The sequence below is a fragment of the Narcine bancroftii genome, chromosome 5, assembly GCF_036971445.1.
Source record: "Narcine bancroftii isolate sNarBan1 chromosome 5, sNarBan1.hap1, whole genome shotgun sequence".
NCBI classification, from domain to species: Eukaryota; Metazoa; Chordata; class Chondrichthyes; order Torpediniformes; family Narcinidae; genus Narcine; species Narcine bancroftii.
The window spans coordinates 78,808,325-78,829,160 of NC_091473.1; the positions used below are offsets into that span (position 1 = coordinate 78,808,325).

Here is a 20,836-nt window from a genome sequence, read left to right on the forward strand (position 1 = left end):
CCACCAGCACTACTGGGAATGGCACCATGGTGTGACCATTCCAAAGCATATTCTTCCTCTTCAGGCATGTGTGGAGGTAAACCTTTGCGGATGCGCATAATCTTAGTATATTCTTCAGGGGAGATGTAGATCGATCTGGCACCATCTTCCCCTGTGTCCATTTTAGCTAGAGTTAGTCACGGGGGCTTCGGAACTTGAGATCCAGGCCTCAACTGTAAGGTACGCTGCTCTTTCTCGTTTTTTTTTAGGATCTTCACTTACAATTTTCCTCTCTCTTACTGCTTTCCTTCCCATAGCTGCCATGCCCAACAGCTTCTAGGGAGGTTCTGGAGGATTTTAATGTATTTTAAATTTAAAATCAATTTTTAATTGGGACATTATATTTTAATCCCCCGGGAGAGTTGTAACTCCACCTCCTTTCCCTACGCCATTATGCTCCACCCCTTAGCAATGATTTTGAAAGCAAATTTTTTTTTTAAACTCAGCATAATTTTGGATGTGAAGCAGAACCTCCAGCTCTTGGAAAGATGAGGATTGACATGGGATAATCAGCATGGATTTGAGCATATGGGAAATTGTGTCTCATCAGCTTGGTTGAGTTTTCTTGAAGAGGCAACCAATAAAATGGTGGAGGACAGGGTGGTAGATGCCATCTCCATAGACTAGTGAGTCTTTGGACACATTTGAGTTGTTTTCTCTGAAGTGTTGGAGGATGAAGGGAGACCCACAGAAATTTATATAAAATCATAAGAGATATAGTTAAGGTCTTTTCTTAGGGTAAAAATGTAACAGACTGTAGGATATCCAATTAATCTGAGGGTGGGAGGGGGAAAGTTTAAAGAAGATGAGAAAATAAAGATTTTTTTTGTAACACATAGAGTGATAAAGAGGAAAGAGGTATAGGTGCCACAAGACTCGCCCCACCAGGTTCAAGAACAGCTGCTACCCCTGCACCATCAGACTTCTCAACAACAAACTCAATCAGGGATTCATTTAAGGACTCTTACTTTTGCACTTTATTGAATTTTTTCTCTCTCTATTGCACAATTTGCTTGCATTTCTTTATTTGTTTACATGTGAACATTGAGTACAGGTTTTTTACACTACCTGTAAGTGATAATTGTGCCTCACCCACAGGAAAAAAATCTCAGGGTGGAATGTGATGTCACGCATGTACTCTGACAATAAATCTGAAATCTGGTAGATGCCTGGAATGGCTAACCAGGAATAGTAATGGAAGGTGATATGATTGTAACATTTAAAAGGCTTCAAGATGGATAAATGCAGGGATGGATATCCAGATATGGATCGCTTACAAACAGCAGGGTTTAAGTTTAATTTGGGCATCATGCTTTGTGCAGACATCATGATCAATAAGGCTATTCCTGTGCTGCACTGTTTTATGTTCCATACATGTTTGACTTCCATTTCTAAATAATTCTGAAATAATATTCCATTATTACCTGATTTTAACAAATATAAAAGAGAAACTATTCATAAACTATGCATCCCTTGTTAAGCAGTTAACCATATTATCAGATAGAATAATAAGAATTTTGTTTTACCTTGCCCGTTGAGCCTGAAGAAGTTCATTTTTTGCAAATTCAAAGTCTTTTGGGCCATCTCCATGGAGGGAAATCCCAGAAGAAGTTCTTTGTCCTTTCTGAATGTCCAGTGGATGATTAAATTTGAAGTAATGATCTCCACCCAATATCACTCTGTCTCCCTTTGAAATGTACAATATGCATTAATAATTATACTAACATCTTACTTCATCAGTCAGAAACATTTAACCAGTCCGCCCAGATTTACATGGTCAATCTTAACCCAAACCCCATGGTAATCCCCTCCCACATGCACTCATCTGTCATTTGTTTTCTTCTCTCTTTGTTCATTCCCCCAATTCATTGTCCCCAACTGGTTCCATCTGCCATCAACCCCTCTCCATCCAATACCTACCAGCCTCTATCTCACTGCCCTACATACCACTAAATAACAGTAATCTTCCTTGTTTACTCTAAGCCCTGATCCCGGGTCTCAACCCAAAATATCGGCAATCTCCTTGTGTCGACAGATGCTGCTTGACCAACTGAGTTCTTTCAGTATTTTGTTTCAGCCCTGCTTTCACTGTCCAACTCTTTATTCAATATTTCAGTCTATGCCAAAGATGTTTCATTTCACTTCCTGAAAGGATAAGCAGGCAACCTATTCTGAAGCTCTCCACTGTGTTTGTATAGCAACTGTCCATGGAAGGTTATGGGACAAACAAATGTGTGATATCTCATAGTTAACAGCACAACTTTGATTCAATTTAATAAAGTATAAATAATCTTACATACAAGCTACTATTTTCTCGCTTGACGGAAAGCAATCATCTAACGACATTCTCTTATTTTGAACATTTGCACTATATGGTCCATTTAAAACTGAATAGCAATTACTTTGGTTCCTATGGGAAAAGATGGAGCCAAAGTATGCAGAACATAACAAATTTAACCGTTGCTCTCAAGGAAATGATGTTCAATTAATGCAAAACACATTAAAGTAACTTACATGATGGAGCACTGTTGACTCTGTTATAAGATGTCCATTGACATATGTATTTGCATCTCCTATTGGTGCAATGCTAACTGCACCTTTTATGCTTTGTATGACACTGCAAATAAAAATAATGGATGGCAATTTTAATGAAGAGATTTTACATTTAATTCACTTTATGAAAAGTTGATTACTATTTAAAACAAGTTCTAAATCATCCCAATTTCATTCCCTTGTGATTGCCAGATATTTTTGTTTAAAGGACCAAAACCACTTTGAATCGTACTGCTGGTTAAAAAAAAATCCTGCCTTCTCAGAAAATATTATTCAATAATTACTGAATCAATTGGGTTTAAAGACAGTGCAAAATTTCATCAATTAAAGCCAGGTTGCCATTTCAGTGTCAATGTACCAACATCAAATCTAACTCCTATAATTCCTCAGGGCAATGTTAAACATACCTCACCACGATTAGTTTTGGTCAAACAGCAAGTGAAATGTAGAGAAGGTAAGATTTTTTTATCCTTCATCAAGGTACTTGATAAAATTGTTTGAAATCATAAAACACTTTGAAAGAAGAGAATTGTTCCAGTGGTTGAAAGGACTTTAAACAAGGGTCACAGATTTATAATGATTAGCAAAAGACTGGAAGCAACATGAGGAAAACAAGTGCACAATCACTAGGATTTGGAATGCACTGTCTGATAGTATGATGATTTCAGATTAAATCACAACCCTCAAAAAAAATCAGATTAATTCTTCGATGAGAAACTATAACAGGAATAACATGAAAAAATAAAATAAAATGGGACTAAATCAACTGTTAGCAGAGTTGTTAATCTTCAGTGTCGTACATTGTACAACACAGAAATGACCCTTGAAGCCCACACCTCCATGCTGATCTTTCTCTCCTCATCTATACTAATCCCATTTGCCTGTACTAAGTCCATATCATTCAATGTCTTTCTAACTTAAGTGACAATCTAAATGCTCTTTTTTTAAAGAATAAACACGTAGGTGGTTTTAACCAACTCAACCACCTATTTTGGAGGTGAGCATCAACCACTTTTGTTAAATCTATGCCTTCATTATTTTGATACCCCTATCATGGGGAAAAGTTTCTGACTACCTTCTCCAACTGTGAGTATTTTTTTTTTAAAATATGTCTCACTGTAAAATCTTTCTTCAATCAGGCCCACTAAATCTCTCACCATAAATGAAGCCTCTAATCCAGGCAACATCTTGGCAAACCTCTGCATTCTCTTAAACACCTCCATATCCTTCTTACCAGACTGGAGCCAATGTCTGAGGAGTCATCTAACAAGAGTATGGCAAAGTTGCAATATCTAAATTCTATGCCTGACGAGAGATGACAAGCAGGCCAAATGCCTTCTTCACCACTACCTTCTGTTGCCACTTTCAGTGAACTATGGACTTGAACCCCAAGGTCTCCCTGTTCATGAACATGTTAGAGCCCTTCTCTTTACTCAAGTTAACTAACCATATATACTCATGTAATCATCGATACCATGTAATAGTCAAAACCACATCAGGTGCTTTTGTATGACCTGTGTAAAATTCAACCTCCTATTTTTGGCTCCAATCGCCCGGCCATCCAGGCTCTGGAGGCCCCTTGCCCCAGCCATCCACCCACAAGAACTTCCGAAGCCCCTGGCCACCCGCCCACCAGAGCTCCCGATGCCTCAGCTGCCCGCTCACCAGAGCTCCTGACACCCCAGTTGCCCGCCGACCGGAGCCCCGATGCCCCAGCCACCCACTCACCTGAGCTCCCGATGCCCCAGCCACCTACTCACCAAAGCTCCCGATGCCCCAGCTGCCCACCCATCTGAACTCCTGAATGCGGATCCTTGCCCCAGCTGCCTGCCTGTCCAAATTCCTGACCGTTAGTCCTCACCCCATTTGCCGGCCCATCCAAACTCTGATTGCAGATCCTCGCCCCAACCGCCCGCCCAAACTCCTAATCGCGGATCCTCGCCCTGGCCACCCACCCATTCGGGCTCCTGACAACAGATCCTTGCCCTAACCTACTGACCATCCAAGCTCCCAACATCCCACCTGCAGTTTTACCACCCAGTCCCGGCTATCAGAGCTCCTGCGCCTAAACAACAGGTACTTCACGGCATCAAATCTTTGACCAGTGTAAAAATCAATCGCCCCCTTTCTGGACTCAAAAACTATCCAAAAAATACAATGAGTATATACAGTATTTAAATTCCCAAAATGCATCACATCACATTTGTTAAAATCAAGTTCCATCTATATTCTGCTCCCTTAATGTTACGATTTTCTTTCCAAACAATAGGATATTCAATCACATTTTTGCTTAAATGCATAATCTTACCAGTCAATCCAACACTGTTACATAAAAATTTACAGCACGGAAACAGGCCATTAGGCCCTTCTAGTCAGCACCGAACCAAACACCCCTCTCTAGTCCCACCTCCCTGCACAATGCCCATAACCCTCCATCTTCTTCTCATCCATATACCTGTCCAACCTTTTCTTAAATAATACAATTGACTCCGCCGCCACTATTTCTCCTGGAAGCTCATTCCACACGTCTACCACTCTCTGAGTAAAGAAGTTCCCCCTCATGTTACCTCTAAACCTCTGCCCCTTAATTCTTAACTCACGTCCTCTTGTTTCAATCTCTCCTACTCTTAACGGAAATAGTCTATCCACATCCACTCTGTCTATCCCTTTCATAATCTTAAATACTTCTATCAAATCCCCTCTCAACCTTCTACGCTCCAATGCCGCCATCACAATCCTCAGAAATATGATCCATTAAAAAAAACGTAACTTTAACTATTTTTTAATTCCCAATCCATTAGAAAATTGAAATAAATATATTTATAGAAAAAAAACAGGCCATCAGCTGCCAAGCGAACTCAAAATTTTGCAACTCACCAATGATCATTAGCAATGAGAGCCCCAGAGAGCTGGATGTCGTGCTTGGAGTTTGGCTGTTGTTTTCCCACTCTTGTCAAACCTTCTTTTATAATGTACAAAAGCACCTCTGAAATCTGTGGATCTTCATTCAAATTTACTAAGTTCGGCAAACTGTTATTCACTTTAAAGGTGATTCCTGCTTTCTGTAGAAAGAGTTTATGTGAGCAGGCAAAATGTTTTTCCTCTGCTACCAAAAATAAGTATATTTATAGGAGGATCTTAACAATGGAGCTGCAATTTTTACAGAAATATTCTTTTAAAAGTATCTTACACACCCAACAAAGAAAAAAAAAATCAGTAGTTATATTTAAACATTTTTTGAAAACTATAAAAAGATCTATTGCGTCTTGGTTCCAGGGACATGGGAACAAAATAAAGATCTGAGACAAGTTTTTTCTACTTAGTGACAGAGGTCAAACAAGTATTTAGCACAAGGAAGTGATGTGAGCTGGCCAGTTTGCCTACAAGATTTATAGAACCCTCAGGGTTCATTTATCAGTCAATTTTGCTAATATTCTGTAGCAACCTTATAAATTGAAGCCTATAATTTCTTGCAGATTGAAAAATTGTAAGTTCTTCAGTAATATTGCTAAGCTGCACAGTTTCCCACAAAACTACAAAAGCAACACTGCAGCTAAAATTTAGACTTTTGCTAGCATACTCAAAATTGGAGTCAAAAAGGTTTTGTTGAACAATTACAGTGTAATGGACTTCCAGTTTCATCAGGTAACTTGATGCCTAGAATTAATTTAAAAAAACCAACAAACCTGCAGTTCTCTTGCTTCTTCAAGTTTTCTCTTCTCTGCCTGGTCCAGCCTTTCCCTCCATTTCCTATAAATGCATAAAATATCATCAGCTTGCCATCAAACTACGGTACATTTATCACAAAATGATTACAAGAAGAATTAGTTCATCCAATGCCAGTTATTATCACGTGGGCAGAGTGTTATAAAAAAAGATTGAATAAATGGGTAAATAATTTTTAAAAGTTAAAGAACTGAGATAAAACCAAAAGAAAGAAGTGTGATGAAGAGGCAATGATGTTTAAAAAAAAATACATGTCCATTTCCATATAACCATATAACCATTTACAGAGCGGAAACAGGCCATGTCGGCCTTTCGAGTCCGCACCGGTTCACTAGAACAACTCCACTAGCTCAAACCTCCCGCTCTCCACCAATATCCCTCCAACCCCCTCATCTCCATGTACACATCCAACCTTTTCTTAAATGATAGAAGGGATCCAGATGTTAGTTAAGTGTTGAACTGCTCTAAAGAGCAGGCTTCTCCATTTAAACACAGAAGTAGAACAGAACTGTTATAAGAACAGTTTTATAACTTGAATATATTCTGAAATAAAATTACAAGTGCTGGATCAGTTACCATCTTCAAACCAAAATCTACAAGAGTAGATAATGCAATCTTTAATACAGTCAATATTAAGCAACAATGAGGGATACATTTATTAAAATGATGGGGGCAAGTATGTATGATAGGTGACAAGATTTTTCAGTAGAAATGTGCACATGCATCAATGGTGACAATTTGTCGGTGGTGCTGAAACAAGATGCACTCGTATTTTCTCTCACCACTTCAACCTTCACATTTCATACGTCTTGTGCATCAGATTAATCATCTTACCTGTGCGCCTCAATCATTTCTCTCTCCTGTTGATGAAGCTTCAATTTTAAGGCATCTATTTCTCTTTGGGATGATTTGTATCTCTCAGACTGAATTCCTTGGCTACTCATCTGAGCAGCTTTCAACTTTTCAATCTCTAATTTCAGATCTGATTCAGTAAGAAACCAAAAGAAACAAGTTGGAAACAAGAATCATCAAATTATATTAAGATGTTAAAATGCCAATCATAAGAAAAATGGGGTTTAATGTAAAATGCCAATAATATAAGAAAAACAGGGGGTTTAATGTAAATGCTGGAGGAACTCAGCAGATCTCTCAGCGACAATAGCAGCTTGTATTTTTACTACAATCAGTGTCTACAGACTTTTGTGTTTCACTCCTGAGGTTTTAATGTGTATGCTGGAATAAAGATAATAATAAATTTCACTTTAACATCCATGAAGCAAACAGTAGCAATCCAGTAAACAAACTAATGTAAACAAAAACTAAAGCAGTTGAGTTAAATATTTTCTACTATAATCAGTGAAGCTCTCACCAATGTACGCTTACGAAAATATAGCAGTTAATAAGCATTAAACCTATTTCATAATATTTATTCAGATTCAAAACCAATTTCAGTTGTTGCAAAATAAAATGTTCATAATCAAAACATAACGAACATTTGACTTCATATTGAAATGCTTAGCCTCTATTTATTTTTACAGATCAAACCAAACAAATTAATGTCATTGAATGATAATTCTGATGATAATTAATAATCCAGGTAACTTTTTTTTTAAAATATTTTATTTTAATTTTGTGGTCAAAGAAGTATCAAGAATTAATCATTACAAATATATACAATAAAGTGAAAAAAAAGAAAATCTTTGATACAGGTTGTTCATAATTCCAAATAACCCCATCCCTCCTCCCCCCCCAAATAAATCTCCATGATAGAAGGAAGAAGAATAAAAAGGCAATGCGAAAAAGAAATTAAGAAAAAAGAGGCGCTGTCAGGATCTAGAATCCACTCCAGAAAGTCTGACTCTTTTTCTTGCCTGAATCTCGAATATGGGAAAGAACAGGTATAAAAAAATTCAAAAACAGAATAAATATCTTAAATATTGAACCCTACGTTGAGCAAATATGGCTGCCATACCTGCAAAAACATGTATTATACTTCTTTAAATTGTAAGTACTTTTCTCCAGAGGAACACAACTATGCATTTCATCGGGCTATGTCTAGAAGGGAATCAGACTTCCAAGTAACCAGAATACATATCCTGGCCACTGCCAAATCAACTTTAAGAAATTTTAATTGGTACTTGGACAGCCTCATCTTACGTCTTCCGTCCACAATATTTCCTTGGACAAGCAATTCTGGACTTTGTGGCAATTGTTTCTCAATAATCTGGTTTAATAAAATTCTTAAATTTTCTCCAAAGGGTTTCACTTTAGGGAAAGACCAAGTAAAAAGGTACCAGTTTCTTCTCTGCATCTAAAAACATATATCCAATATACTGGAATTTAATTTATGTGGGGTAATATATAGCTCATGTAAAAAATTATATTGCACAAGTCTAAACCTTACATTAATTGTATTTGTCATGCAACCCTGACATAAGTCGGACGAGTTCTTATCAATACTAATATTCAACACTGATTCCCATCTTTGATTTATACCTCTCTTAAGGATGCCCAATTGAAGTAAAAAAAACATTACTGATGTAAACTTCTTTATGTTTCTGTTACGAATCAGAATCTCCATTTTACTGCAGTCTAGTAGAGTCATAATTTATTTCTGAAAAAAGCTCTTAATTAAAAGTAGCAGAATATTAAATTTACTATTCAAATAACATTAATTGGCCTTGTACATAACAATCTTCTACATATCTGATTCCTTTACAGGACCACGTATGTAGAATTTTATTATCCATTGTTAAAGGAATTAATCTATTTTGAATCCAGGGCATTTTTGGAGTTATCTTCCTTTTTGATCCAATTAAATTGTTCCATTTGTGTGAAATATTCAATATATCCTTTATTAATGGTGCTTCCTTTCCACCAGAAATAGATTTAGTGTCCCATTTATATATGTAAAGTGTTCTGCTACTCTCTCTCTCCAACTTTGTGCAGTTCAATTTCCACCCATGAAGGCTTATCTCTTCGGTCAAAGAAGGAAGAGACAAATTTCATCTGACCCACCCAATAGTAATATTTAAAATTTGGGAATTGTAGCCCTCCCATATGATATTTCTAAGTTAATTTTTCCATGCAGATTCTGGCTAACTTACCTTTCCAGAGAAACGTCCTAATTAATATTCAGATTTTGAAAGAATTTCTGTGGTAATGGTATTAGAAGAGTCTGAAAGAGGTATTTTATATGCAGGAATATATTCATTTTAATGTAATTCACTCTTCCGATCAATGTTATTGGAAGAGTTACCTATTTATTTAAATCTGCTTCAATTTCTTTAAGCAAGGGGAGATAGTTTATCTTATACAAATTTTTTAAATAATTTTCCACCTTGATCCCCAAGTACTTGATTCCGTTCTTAGGCCATCAAAATTGTGCATTCCTTTGGCAGTTTGCATAATTCCCATCAATTAGTGATTATAATCTCACTCTTATCCCAATTTATTTTGTACCCAGAAACCCTCCTATAATCTCCCAATTGTAAGTACAACCTTTGCAAAGAAGTTTCAGGCTGTCAGATATATTATTATGTCATCTGCAAAAATGACTAATCTTTTATTCATCTTGGTCAACTCTGATACCTTAAATGTCTGGTCACCATCAAATAATTTCCGTCAGAAGTTCTATGGCCAATATGAAGAGAGTAGGAAATGGCGGACATCCTTGACAGCTAGATCTGGATAGTGGGAATGTTGGAGATATTTAACCATTTGTCACAACTCTAGCCTTAGGTTCATTGTATAGGGCTCAGATCCAGTTTATAAAATTTTGACCCAATCCATCTTCAAGATGGTGCGGGGCTCCCATCATCTTTACTGTAAAACACGACCCCTACAGGTGAGTGTCAAGCGTGGGGTAATGTCACTTCCAGTTCCGGGTGTCTGGGCCGCGAGGGATTTAAAAGTGTCTTTGCTGACTAACACTGTGTCTGGTGTAATTATTTAGTACCTCTACTAGAGTAGTCGCTACAACTGGTGACCCCAACTGCAAGATTCAGCCGAAGCTTGAATCCACAGTCAACATGGATGCAACAACAGCATTAGCAGCTGCCACAGCTACAGTTAACGTAGTAGGCATTCACTTGCCCCCTTTCTGGGCCCACCAGACTGATACCCAGTTCCGCCTTTGTGGTACAACAGCTGAAGACAAAGTTTTGACACATCGTCAATGCACTGGACACCACTACAGCAGCTAAAGTAAGCGAATTTATTGGACATCCACCCCCAGCAGACAACCAATACACCAGGTTCCGGCAGTACCTCCTGGACACTTTGGAATTAACCAGGCACAAACGGGGCATGTGGCTTTGGTATATGGAGGGACTAGGCGACAGGAATCTGTCCGATTTAATGAATAAACACTCGCGTGAGCAGACGGTTATTCTAATTGCGGCTATTCTTTTTGAGACCTTATTTCTGCGAAGCTCCTGGGTCACGTCTCCATACCTATAGCAAATGGTCAAGCTCAAGGCAACTAAATATGTATGGCATGGACTTAAGAAAGATGTTGCGCAGTGGGCCCAGACGTGTACCCACTGTTAAACTTCCAAATTTCAGTGGCACACCAAGGTGCCTCTCCTGTCTTTCCAAGCAGTGCACCAGCATTTTGAGTATGTGCATGTAGAACTGGTCAGACCACTGTCAGTGTCTCAGATCATGAGATACATCCTCTTGTCATAGACCGATTCACCCAATGGCCAAAGACCATCCCATTGCCATCCAGCAATGATGAGACATGCACCAGAGCGTTCATTGTCAACTGGATCTCAAGATTGGAGTTCCCACACATGTCACCTCTGACCGCGGAGTGCAATTCATCTCTGTGTCATGGACTACCCTTGCGCGCCTTTGTGGCACACAAAGGCATCACACCACAGCGTACCACCCGCAGTCCAATGGTCTTATGGAACGTTTCTAGCAGCAACTCAAGATCACACTCAAAGCTCGACTCACCAGGCATAGTTGGGTAGATGAGTTGCCATCGGTTCTGCTGGGAGTGTGCACCACCCCGAAGGAAGATATGCCAGCGTTGTCCGCAGAAATGGTTCACGGTTCAGTTCTCTCAGTTCCTCCAGGTGACGTTCACTTCTCTCTCATCCGACTCCTACCCTTTGGATCTGAACGTGCTTCAGCAGCTTCAACACCACGTCGCAGTAAGAAAACCGATTCCAACCAATTGGCATAAACTCCAAACAGCCTGTGCTTTCAGCCCTCCTTGACACTGACTTGGTGTTCGTGCGTCGACAGGTCCCAGGAATGCCATTGCAACAGCTGTACGAAGGCCCCTTCCGTGTGATCAAAAGGGATGTCGTTGTGTACACTTTAAACACTGGGGGACATTCTCAACTGTTTAATATAGATAGACTCAAACCAGCACGTGGACCCTACTACCTCTATTCGCTGCCCTCAGCCCAGGAGATGACATGCATGCAGCCAGTTCATCTCTTTTGGGCAATGATTCTGGCGGGGTGGTGTAGTGGGCCAAGCGGCCGAATAGTGCACCAGGCTGAACCGTTACCCATGCGGCTTGTCGAGCGGCCGCGCAGCACTGCAGACCTGGTTGCTGCTCACTCACGTGGCCAGGGTGTCCACGTGCAGAGCTGCAGGCTTGGTGGTGGCACACTGGAGAGGTGGATACTCACCTTCAAGATGGTGCAGGGCTCCCATTATCTTTACTTTAAGACACGAACCGTGTAGGTGAGTGGCAGGCACGGGGTCATGTCACATCCAGTTCCAGGTGGGAAGGATTTAAAAGTGGAGGCAAATTCAAATAAAGTGTCTTTGCTGACTGGCACTGTATCTGGTGTATTCTTTAGTAGCTCTACAGTAGTTGCTCCAACCTCTTTTTTTTCACAATTCAGGGAGGGCTGAGAGTTCATTACCAATCTCTCACCACATCATGTGACTCCCCCATCCAGGTAACCTTAATATTTCCATCTTTTCATGTTTTAGTGCAATCTGCAAGTGGCTTTTTACTACTGGAATCATAAACACAAAGGTCCAAAGTACATGCATATTATTGCTGCAAAGATGAAAAACCTGCAGTATACTTTCAATGCTAACATAACCCAAGCAAGATTGGTTACTCATGGCCAATCATTTAAAATTTTGTGTACATAAAAATCGAATTCACTATACCGCAACTTCCACAATTTTACATTTGAGAAAAGGTTGACATTAAGTTTTATCTAACCTTAAGAAAATTATCTCCTACTGTATTTTTTAGGAACAGTTCATACAAATTTGAAAATAAAAGCGAATTAAATGGAAAGCAGAACAGTTAATTTGAATGAGAAATGTCAGCTAACCTCGAATTAATTTTGCACTCGAGTCCTCATTCACTTTTGCGACATTGATAATTTGACGAGCTTGTTTGGCATATCTAAGAGTGCTTAGAGTCTCCTCCACATTAGAAGCAGAAGGGCTGATGGTAGCTATCATGGCTGTTTTTGAATTACCACCAAGACTGTCCTTCAATAACCTGCAGCACATTAATGTCATGAAGAAAATCAATGCCCTAATTATGATTAGTTAGCTGTAACTGATAAAGGACATGTAGAAAATTCCAGCTACAAAGCATGATAAAACATTGCCAAGCACAGATTTCATTTTATTTTAACATCTAATTTCTGTTTAATATAATATTAACCAAAAAACCCCATGATTTAAACTCACCATGTGAGCACAGATTCCCTGTAAGGGATGAAGACCTTCTTCTTAGACTGAAAATATTCCGAAAGTGCAGAAATGACCTTACCCAGGGTGAAGAGAGATTTATTTATGCTCACACCCTCCTGTAATTAAGAGCATAAAATTTCTATTCATTTTAAGTTTAAGGACAGTTCACCAGTGGTGTGAATGTCACATGCATAGCATCATAAAATTGCAATGTTCCAACTGGCAGGGAGGCTGGGAGAAATAGCATACATTTTAATTACAAATACTTCTGATCTAGTCCAACAAAAAAAATCCACAATAGTCAAGTTGAGTTTGCAGCACCAAAGTTCTCCAAAGAAATGGTTCAAGACTTCAAAATGAACACTATGTTTCACAAGAGACATATTCAAGACCGCAGTAATACCGACGATGTGCACATTTGCACCATCCAAGAGACCACAGAGATCATCTATGCCACAACAGTAAAGATGTCTGTTGGACTGGCCATGGCATATCAGTTCAGTTATCTCCATCAGTATGATCTCAAACAATGGCATCAGGAAGGTTGCCACAGGAAAATCAGTGTTGAAGGTTTTCAGTACCCCACCAAAATAGCTATTTTCAGACAGCAACCCACACACAGCTTGATGCTCGCAAATCCACTATAATGAGATCTGTGTTTTAATTCTTAATCTCTTGTTTTATCAAAATGGCAAGGAGAAAGAGGGGTGATGATCATGGCTGATGATAGGGATATACAATTCTTCTATATTGTGTTGTCTTTCATGCCCAGAGGGGGTTGTGGTTTAGTAATGTCAATAAAAAGTAACCCCTCCATCAACATAATGTTCTTTGAGCATTGTTTTGAAATGCCAGTCTGAACCTAACAGGTTTGTCCCACTGGGACAAGGAAAAGATGGTAGGAAAGGGGAACTGTGGCTGACTAAACAGGTCAGGCATCTAGTCAAGAGGAAGAAGAAAGCATACATTAGATATAGGAAGCAGGAAGCAAGAAACAGGAAAGGCTCTTGAGAAGTATATGGTAGCCAGGAAGCTTAAGAAATAATTTAGGAGAGCTCGAAAGGGGCATGAGAAGGCCTTGGCATGTAGAATTAAGGAGAGCCCCTAATAAGTTCTATGCGTATGTGAAGAACAAAAGAATGATGAGAATGAAGGTGGGGCTACTAAAGGACCTACTAAAGCAACATGTGCCTGGAGGTGGAGGAAGTTGGGGAGGTCCTAAATGAATAACTTGCATCAGACAAGGTCCTTGATCATTGCAAGGTCAAAACTGAACAGGCCTGTATGCTGGACAATGTGGAGATTAAGGAAGTGGAAGTATTGGATCTTCTCAAAAACATCAAGATTGATACATCCCTGGGGCCAGATGCGATAAACCCCAGGCTGCTGTGGGAGGTGAGAGAAGAGATAGCTGGGGCAGTAGCTATGATCTTTGAATCCTCTTTGGCTGCAAGGGAGGTGCTGAAGGATTGGAGAAAGGCAAATATAATCCCTTTGTTTAAAAAGGTAAGAGGGAGAATCCTGGGAATTATAGACTGGTGAGTCTTTCATCAGTGGTGTGCAAACTAATGGAGAGGATTCTGAAGGATAGGATGTATGAGCATGTGGATACATAGTCTATTCAAGAACAGTCATCATGGCTTTGTGAAGGGAAGATTGTGCCTCACACATCTAATTGAGTATTTTGAGGAGGTAACAAAAGAAATTGATGAGGGTAGGGTGGTAGATTAGGTAAACATGGATTTTAGCAAGGCATTTGACAAGGTTTCCCATGAGAGACTCATCCAGAAAATCATGAGACACTGGATCAGTGGAACCTTGGCTGTGTGGATAAAAAAGTAGGCTTGTAGGAAGAAAGCAAAGAGCAGTAGTGGACAGAAAGTATTCTGCCTAGAGGTCAGTGACTAGTGGAGTGCCACAACGATATGTTCTGGGACCCAGCTCTTTGTGATTTTTATAAATGACCTGGATGAAGAGGCAGAAAGATGGGTCAGTAAGTTTGCAGATGACACAAAGTTTGCAGGAGTTGTAGATGGAGCTGTAGGTTGTCAAAAGTTACAAGAGGATACAGACAGGATACAGATTTGGGGAGAAAAATGGCAATCCGAATAAGTGTGAGGTGATGCATTTTGGAAGGACAAACCAGAAGGCTGTACAGGGTTAATGGCCAGTTACTTAAGAGTGTAGATGGACAGAGGGACCTTGGATGTAAATTCATACATCCTTCAAGGTCGACGTGCAGGTTGACAGAATAGTTAAGGCCTATGGGATGCTGGGATTCATTAATAGGGGGATTGAATTCAGGAGTAATGAGGTCATGATACAACTCTACAAATCTTTGGCAAGACAACACTTAGAGTATTGTGTTCATTTCTGGTCACCTCATTACAGGAAGGAAATGGAAGCTATGGAAAAGGTGCAGAGGAGATTTACTAGGATGTTTCCTGGATTGGGAACTGTCTTATGAGGCAAGGTTAGGAGAGCTGGGGCTTTCACTTTGAAGTGTAGAAGGATGAGAGGAGACTTGATAGAGGTCTACAAGATTATGAGAGGCATAGGTAGAGTGGACAACCAGTGTCTGTTTCCTAGGGCAGGATCAGCAAACATTAGAGGACATATGTACAAAGTTAAGGGAGGAATGTTTAGGGGAGAATTCAGGGTCAAGTTTTTTTTTTAGTTACACAGAGAGTTCTGGGTGCCTGGAATGCCTTGCTGGGGATGATGCTGGAGGCTGAAACAATGGGGGCATTTGAGAGACTCTTAGACATTCACAAGAACGAAAGAAAAATAGAGTGTTATGAGGTCGAGAGAGTTTAGTTTATTTTAAGGAACGAATATATGAGTCGGCATAACATCAAGGGCCACAGGGCCTGTACTGTATTGTTCTATGCCCTATGTCTATGTTCTATGAACCAGAACCAGCAATTTCTGAACCAGAGGCAAGATGGCTGTTATGTAACCAAGGGCTGGCATCCCTGACAAAAGTTAGTGATTGAAGGAAAGTACAGGCTGATACCAAAAGCTAGTTATGCAAATCTTCAAATAAAGACATTAGAATTGCACACAACAAAGTCATGTGGCTAACAGCTCTTGAGAAGGATTAAGTTTAAACACCAGCATCATTAATGTTAATCCAGGTCATTCTCTTTTTTAAAGAAATATTATTCCCCAAAAGAAATAATACCAGCTGTAGAATTAAAAATGTATGGTGCTATCATGGAGCTATTGAGCAGGCACTATTTTTCCACAGTTACAGAAAATAAAGCTTATAGAACATTTACCTTGAGCCTATCTCCACTGGTCTGAGATGTGAAACAACGTTCACTTCCTGCAAGATCCACCAAGTTTACTCTGCTAGTCACACAATGATCAAGCTCCTGCTCATCTACAAATTCAGTCTGCAGGAAAACAAATAAGCAACTTGAAAAGAAAACAAAACAATCGAAAAGTTTTTCACGAATAACACTTACTTTGATATTATATTCAGTTGCTCGTTCTTTACACAACACATATCAGATTATTAACTTTCATCTTTCTTTCTGATGCAGCTGCCCTGATTGCTCATGCACATCTGATGAGTGCCCATGAGCCAGAGACAAAATAAGTTATGACAATGTCAATATTAATTAATCAAAAGGAAAGATGTCAAGTTTGCAGCATTCATAAACGTAGTACAATACAGAACAATATTGGGGTGCTTTAGACAAGTCTTAAAACATGTAAAAGCCACAATGCAAGCAGAGGGGGAATACATGAAGAAATAAGAAGAGAGAATTGAGAGTTGAAGAAAGATTGGATAAGAGAAAAAGTGAAATGGATTGCAAATATGGTTAAAATTGTGGGGTTAAGGAGGGTGAAGAGGGGAGAGACATGGTGGAAAAGTGGATCCCAGATACATTGGGAAGGGAACAAATTGGAAATAATCTAAGAATAGAATGGGCCCACCGGTCTCTCACCACTCCCACCCCCCTCGCCTGAGGCCAAACCAACAGCCATGCTCTATCCTGGGCTCCTTCACTACCAGGATAGAGAGAGGATTTTACAGGCAGCGGCAGTGGGTGTGAAGGCAAGGGGGGGTGTCCAGTTGAATGGGGGGTGAAAAAGTTTTATTCTACCCGGACATAAGCACGGCACTATTGAAATGCAGGAGGGTATTTGACCTGGTTAAAGAGCCTTAAACAAAAAGGAATCAAGTTTATCCTCTTTCTCCTGGCAACGCTGAAGATACCAAGAACGGGAGGTGAAAGAAAGGTTTTTTTTAAGGATCAAAGAGAGGCAATGGACTTTGTAAGAATCCTGCCACCACTTCAGGATTAAATGGAAAGGGGGAATTAAGTGGAAAGGGGGAAATCAAGGGAAAGATATTGTAATTGTGAGGCATATGAGGGGGGGGGGGGGGAATGTGTTTTTTTTCCCATAATGTTAATGCTTAAAGATAAATGTATATTAGAAGTAAGAATTAATACAGGGAGCTCAAGGAAAGGGATGGAAATGCATTAGGCACACTCAAAATGGCAGGAGGATTGTTGCCAATTGCTTGGTTATTGGTGCCGGCTGGGGGGGGGGGGAAGGAGAGGTAAAGGTAAATTGGGAGGAGTAAAAGAGGAGGAGGGGGAGATTTCTGGGGTGGTTTTTTTATTCTGAATTGTGGGCATTAGTTTTGTTAATTTGTTTGGTTCTTGTGCGAAACACAGTCGCCTGCGCCAACGATTTACGAAGGAGAACCAGGATGGAGGTAAAGTATCAGGGGATGAGAACGAGGGGGGGGGGGGGGGGAAGGATATAACAGAGTAGTCTGGGTATAATGGATAAACCAATTAAATTTGTGAATTTTAATGTAAAAGGGTTAAACGGATCAATTAAGAAAAAAAAGTCTTGGCATATCTTAAAAAGATGCAGGCAGATATAGTATTTTTACAGGAGACCCACCTTACAAAGCAAGAACATTTAAAGTTAAAGATAGGGTGGGTGGGCCAGTTGGCGATGTCCTCCTTCAATTCCAGAGCCGGGGAGAGGCTATTTTGATGGGGAATAATGCTCCAGTGATGGTCGAGGAAGTGATCGCTGACTTGGCGGGGAGATTCATGATGATGCATTGTCAGAACCCTGGACACTTGTGAACATTTATGCCCCGAACTTCAACGAAAAATTCATACGGGACATATTCGTGAAAGTATCTGAATAGTGGGAGAATATTTTGACTGGAGGAGACTTTAATCTTTGTCTGAATCCGGTCATGGACAAATCAGCAAAGAAGGTAACAAGGGCCAGGGCAATTAAGCATACCCTAGCCTTTATGAACGAGCTAAATCTCATAGATGTCTGGAGAAGGCTGAAATGGAGAGAAAAGGATTACTCCTTTTACTCAAGGCATCACAATTCCTACACCAGAATGGATTTATTTTTGGCATCAGCACAATTGGAGGATAGGATAATGGAGACCGAGTACACGGTTCGACTACTGTCTGACCATTCACGCTTGATGCTGTCCATTACAATGCTAAATAAGCAGGCCATGATGTATAGATGGCATCAGAAAACTTTGCTGTTGGAAGACCAGAATTTTGTAGCTTTGTTAGAGCTCAAAATGATTCTGTGAGGCAAACTACCCCTCTACTGAGGATAACTTCCTAATATGAGACACATTGAAGGTTTATTTAAGGGGCCAGATAATTGGTTATACCAAGAGCATTAAAAAGAAGCACATGAAGGAGTTTAAAGCTTTAGAACAGGAGATAGTTTTTTTCTAGTTGCACTATCAAAGAGCAGACACAGAAGAAAGCTATAGGAATTTGGTGATAAAAAAGCTCAAATATACTATGTTACAAGCATATATGACAGAAAACCTGATATTATGAGCTGGGGGAGAGGGCTCACAAAGTATTGATCTGGCAGGTGAGGGCAGAACAGGCCTCAAGAACAATCAATGTGATTCAGACAGGGGACGGTAAGATCTCAAATAAACCAAAAGAAATAAACAAAACATTTAGAAGGTTTTACAAGGAATTGTATAAATCTGAGTCAGGGGTGATCATACCAAAATAGACGTTTTCATTGGAACTACTAAATTTGGATCAGGAAGAGTGAGAGGGGCTGAGTGCCCCTTTTTCTAAAAAGGAGATTGCATGGACCCTGAGCTCCGTGCAGGCTGATAAATCATCGGAGGTGGATGGTTTTTTTTATATATAAAGAGTTCAAAGATCTTTTAATGCCCCTTCTTATGAAGGTGGTAGACCAGGTGGCAGAGACGCACACACTCCCAGAGGCTGTCTCCACAGCAATCATCACGGTGATTCCAAAAAAAGACAGGGACCCATCTCGTTATTGAACACAGATTATAAAATCATAGCAAAGAATTGGCCAATAGGTTGGCAGAATATTTGCCAAAGCAATCTAATCCAGACCAAGATGGATTTTTAGAAAAGAGACAATCAGCAAATAACATAGCACAGTCAGGGATGGATCCAGGAGTGGCCGTAACTTTGGATGTGGAAAGGCCTTTGACAAATTGGAATGGGGCTTTTTGTTCAAGGTACTGAAGAAATTTGGATTGGGTCAAACATTTATTAACTGGGTGAGGACACCTTATTGTAAATCCCAAGCAAAAATTATTACTAATGGGCAGATGTCTCCAACATTTGAGCAAGTCCAGTAGGCAGGGTTGTCCTTTGTCACTAGCATTGTTCATACTGGCAACTGAGCCGCTAGCAGAAATCTTTCAGCGGAATCCAGACACAAAGGGGCTCAAGGCGGGCCAGGTGGAACTCAAAAATCAATCTTTTCGCTGATGATGTATTAGTATATTTGACTGACCCCGAGGAATCATTGGCCAGGCTGAGGACCACATTGGAGGATTATGGGAAGGTCTTGGGGTATAAAGTAAATATGGACAAAAGTGAGATTATGCCTTTGACAAACAGGGATTATAAATAATATCAACAGAGAAGTCCATTTAAATGGTCGCAAGAAGACATGAAATAATCGGGGTATAAAAATGGACAAAGATTTGTACAATTTATACAAACTTAATTATCTCCCTTTGCTCCAGAAGATTGAGGAGGACCTTGATAGATGGAGGACTCTGACCGTAACACTAGTGGACAGAGTTAACTGTGTCAGAATTTCAATTGTTACTGATTTTGTTGCCATAGGGCTTTTCTTTTTAAAAGACACAACAAATGAGTCAGGAGGTTCCTGTGGAACGGTAAAGTGGATAGAATCTCCATGGAAGTTGATGTGGGACTATAATTTGGGGGGTTTAAAATTACTGGTCATCAAAAACTATCACTGGGCAGCCCAGGCAAGGTTTAATCACCTCACAATTTGAAGGGGGGGGGGGGGAGGGCCTCCTCCTGGGCACAAATTGGACTACATGCAGTTGATGAAAAGATAGCAGGATAGTTTATATACAATAGGACACTAAATTAATTTCAAAGAAAACTAATAACCCCATACTAAAGCATGTATTTCAGATGTGGCAAAGAATGTATTGGACCCAAAGTAGGGTTGTCTCCTAAAACACCTTTGACCCAGAACAACTTAATACCCTCAACTCTGGGGAATAAAATCCTGAACACCTGGTGCCAGTAGGGGATCAGGTGTATCTAGGATTGTTACAGTCAAAGGCAATTCATGTCATTCAAGCAATTGAGGAACAAATACAATTTGCCTAAAAGAACATTCTTCTGCTTTCTGCAAATAACATCTTTCTTGATGGAAAAATTGGAACCATCTACGTCCCTATCTAGATGTATTAACGTGGAGATTCTAATTCAACAGGGGAATGTGCATAAATTAATCTAAGATGTATTACATATTCCAAAGTGAGGGC

At 39.8% G+C, this 20,836-nt stretch overlaps 1 protein-coding gene across 7 annotated transcripts in view; it reads right to left on the reverse strand.

Moving 5' to 3' along the window:
- Nucleotides 1-20,836, reverse strand: part of kif14 (kinesin family member 14) — a 154,258-nt gene that overhangs the window by 76,295 nt on the left and 57,127 nt on the right. For all 7 annotated transcript variants that reach the window (XM_069937936.1, XM_069937935.1, XM_069937934.1 and 4 more), the window contains 8 exons: nt 16,287-16,403; nt 13,003-13,121; nt 12,636-12,808; nt 7,153-7,300; nt 6,279-6,342; nt 5,470-5,654; nt 2,554-2,656; nt 1,566-1,726 (listed from right to left, as the gene is read on the reverse strand). In XM_069937936.1, coding sequence (XP_069794037.1) covers nt 1,566-1,726; nt 2,554-2,656; nt 5,470-5,654; nt 6,279-6,342; nt 7,153-7,300; nt 12,636-12,808; nt 13,003-13,121; nt 16,287-16,403 — 1,070 coding nt within the window. The remainder of the gene's footprint in view (nt 1-1,565; nt 1,727-2,553; nt 2,657-5,469; nt 5,655-6,278; nt 6,343-7,152; nt 7,301-12,635; nt 12,809-13,002; nt 13,122-16,286; nt 16,404-20,836) is intronic.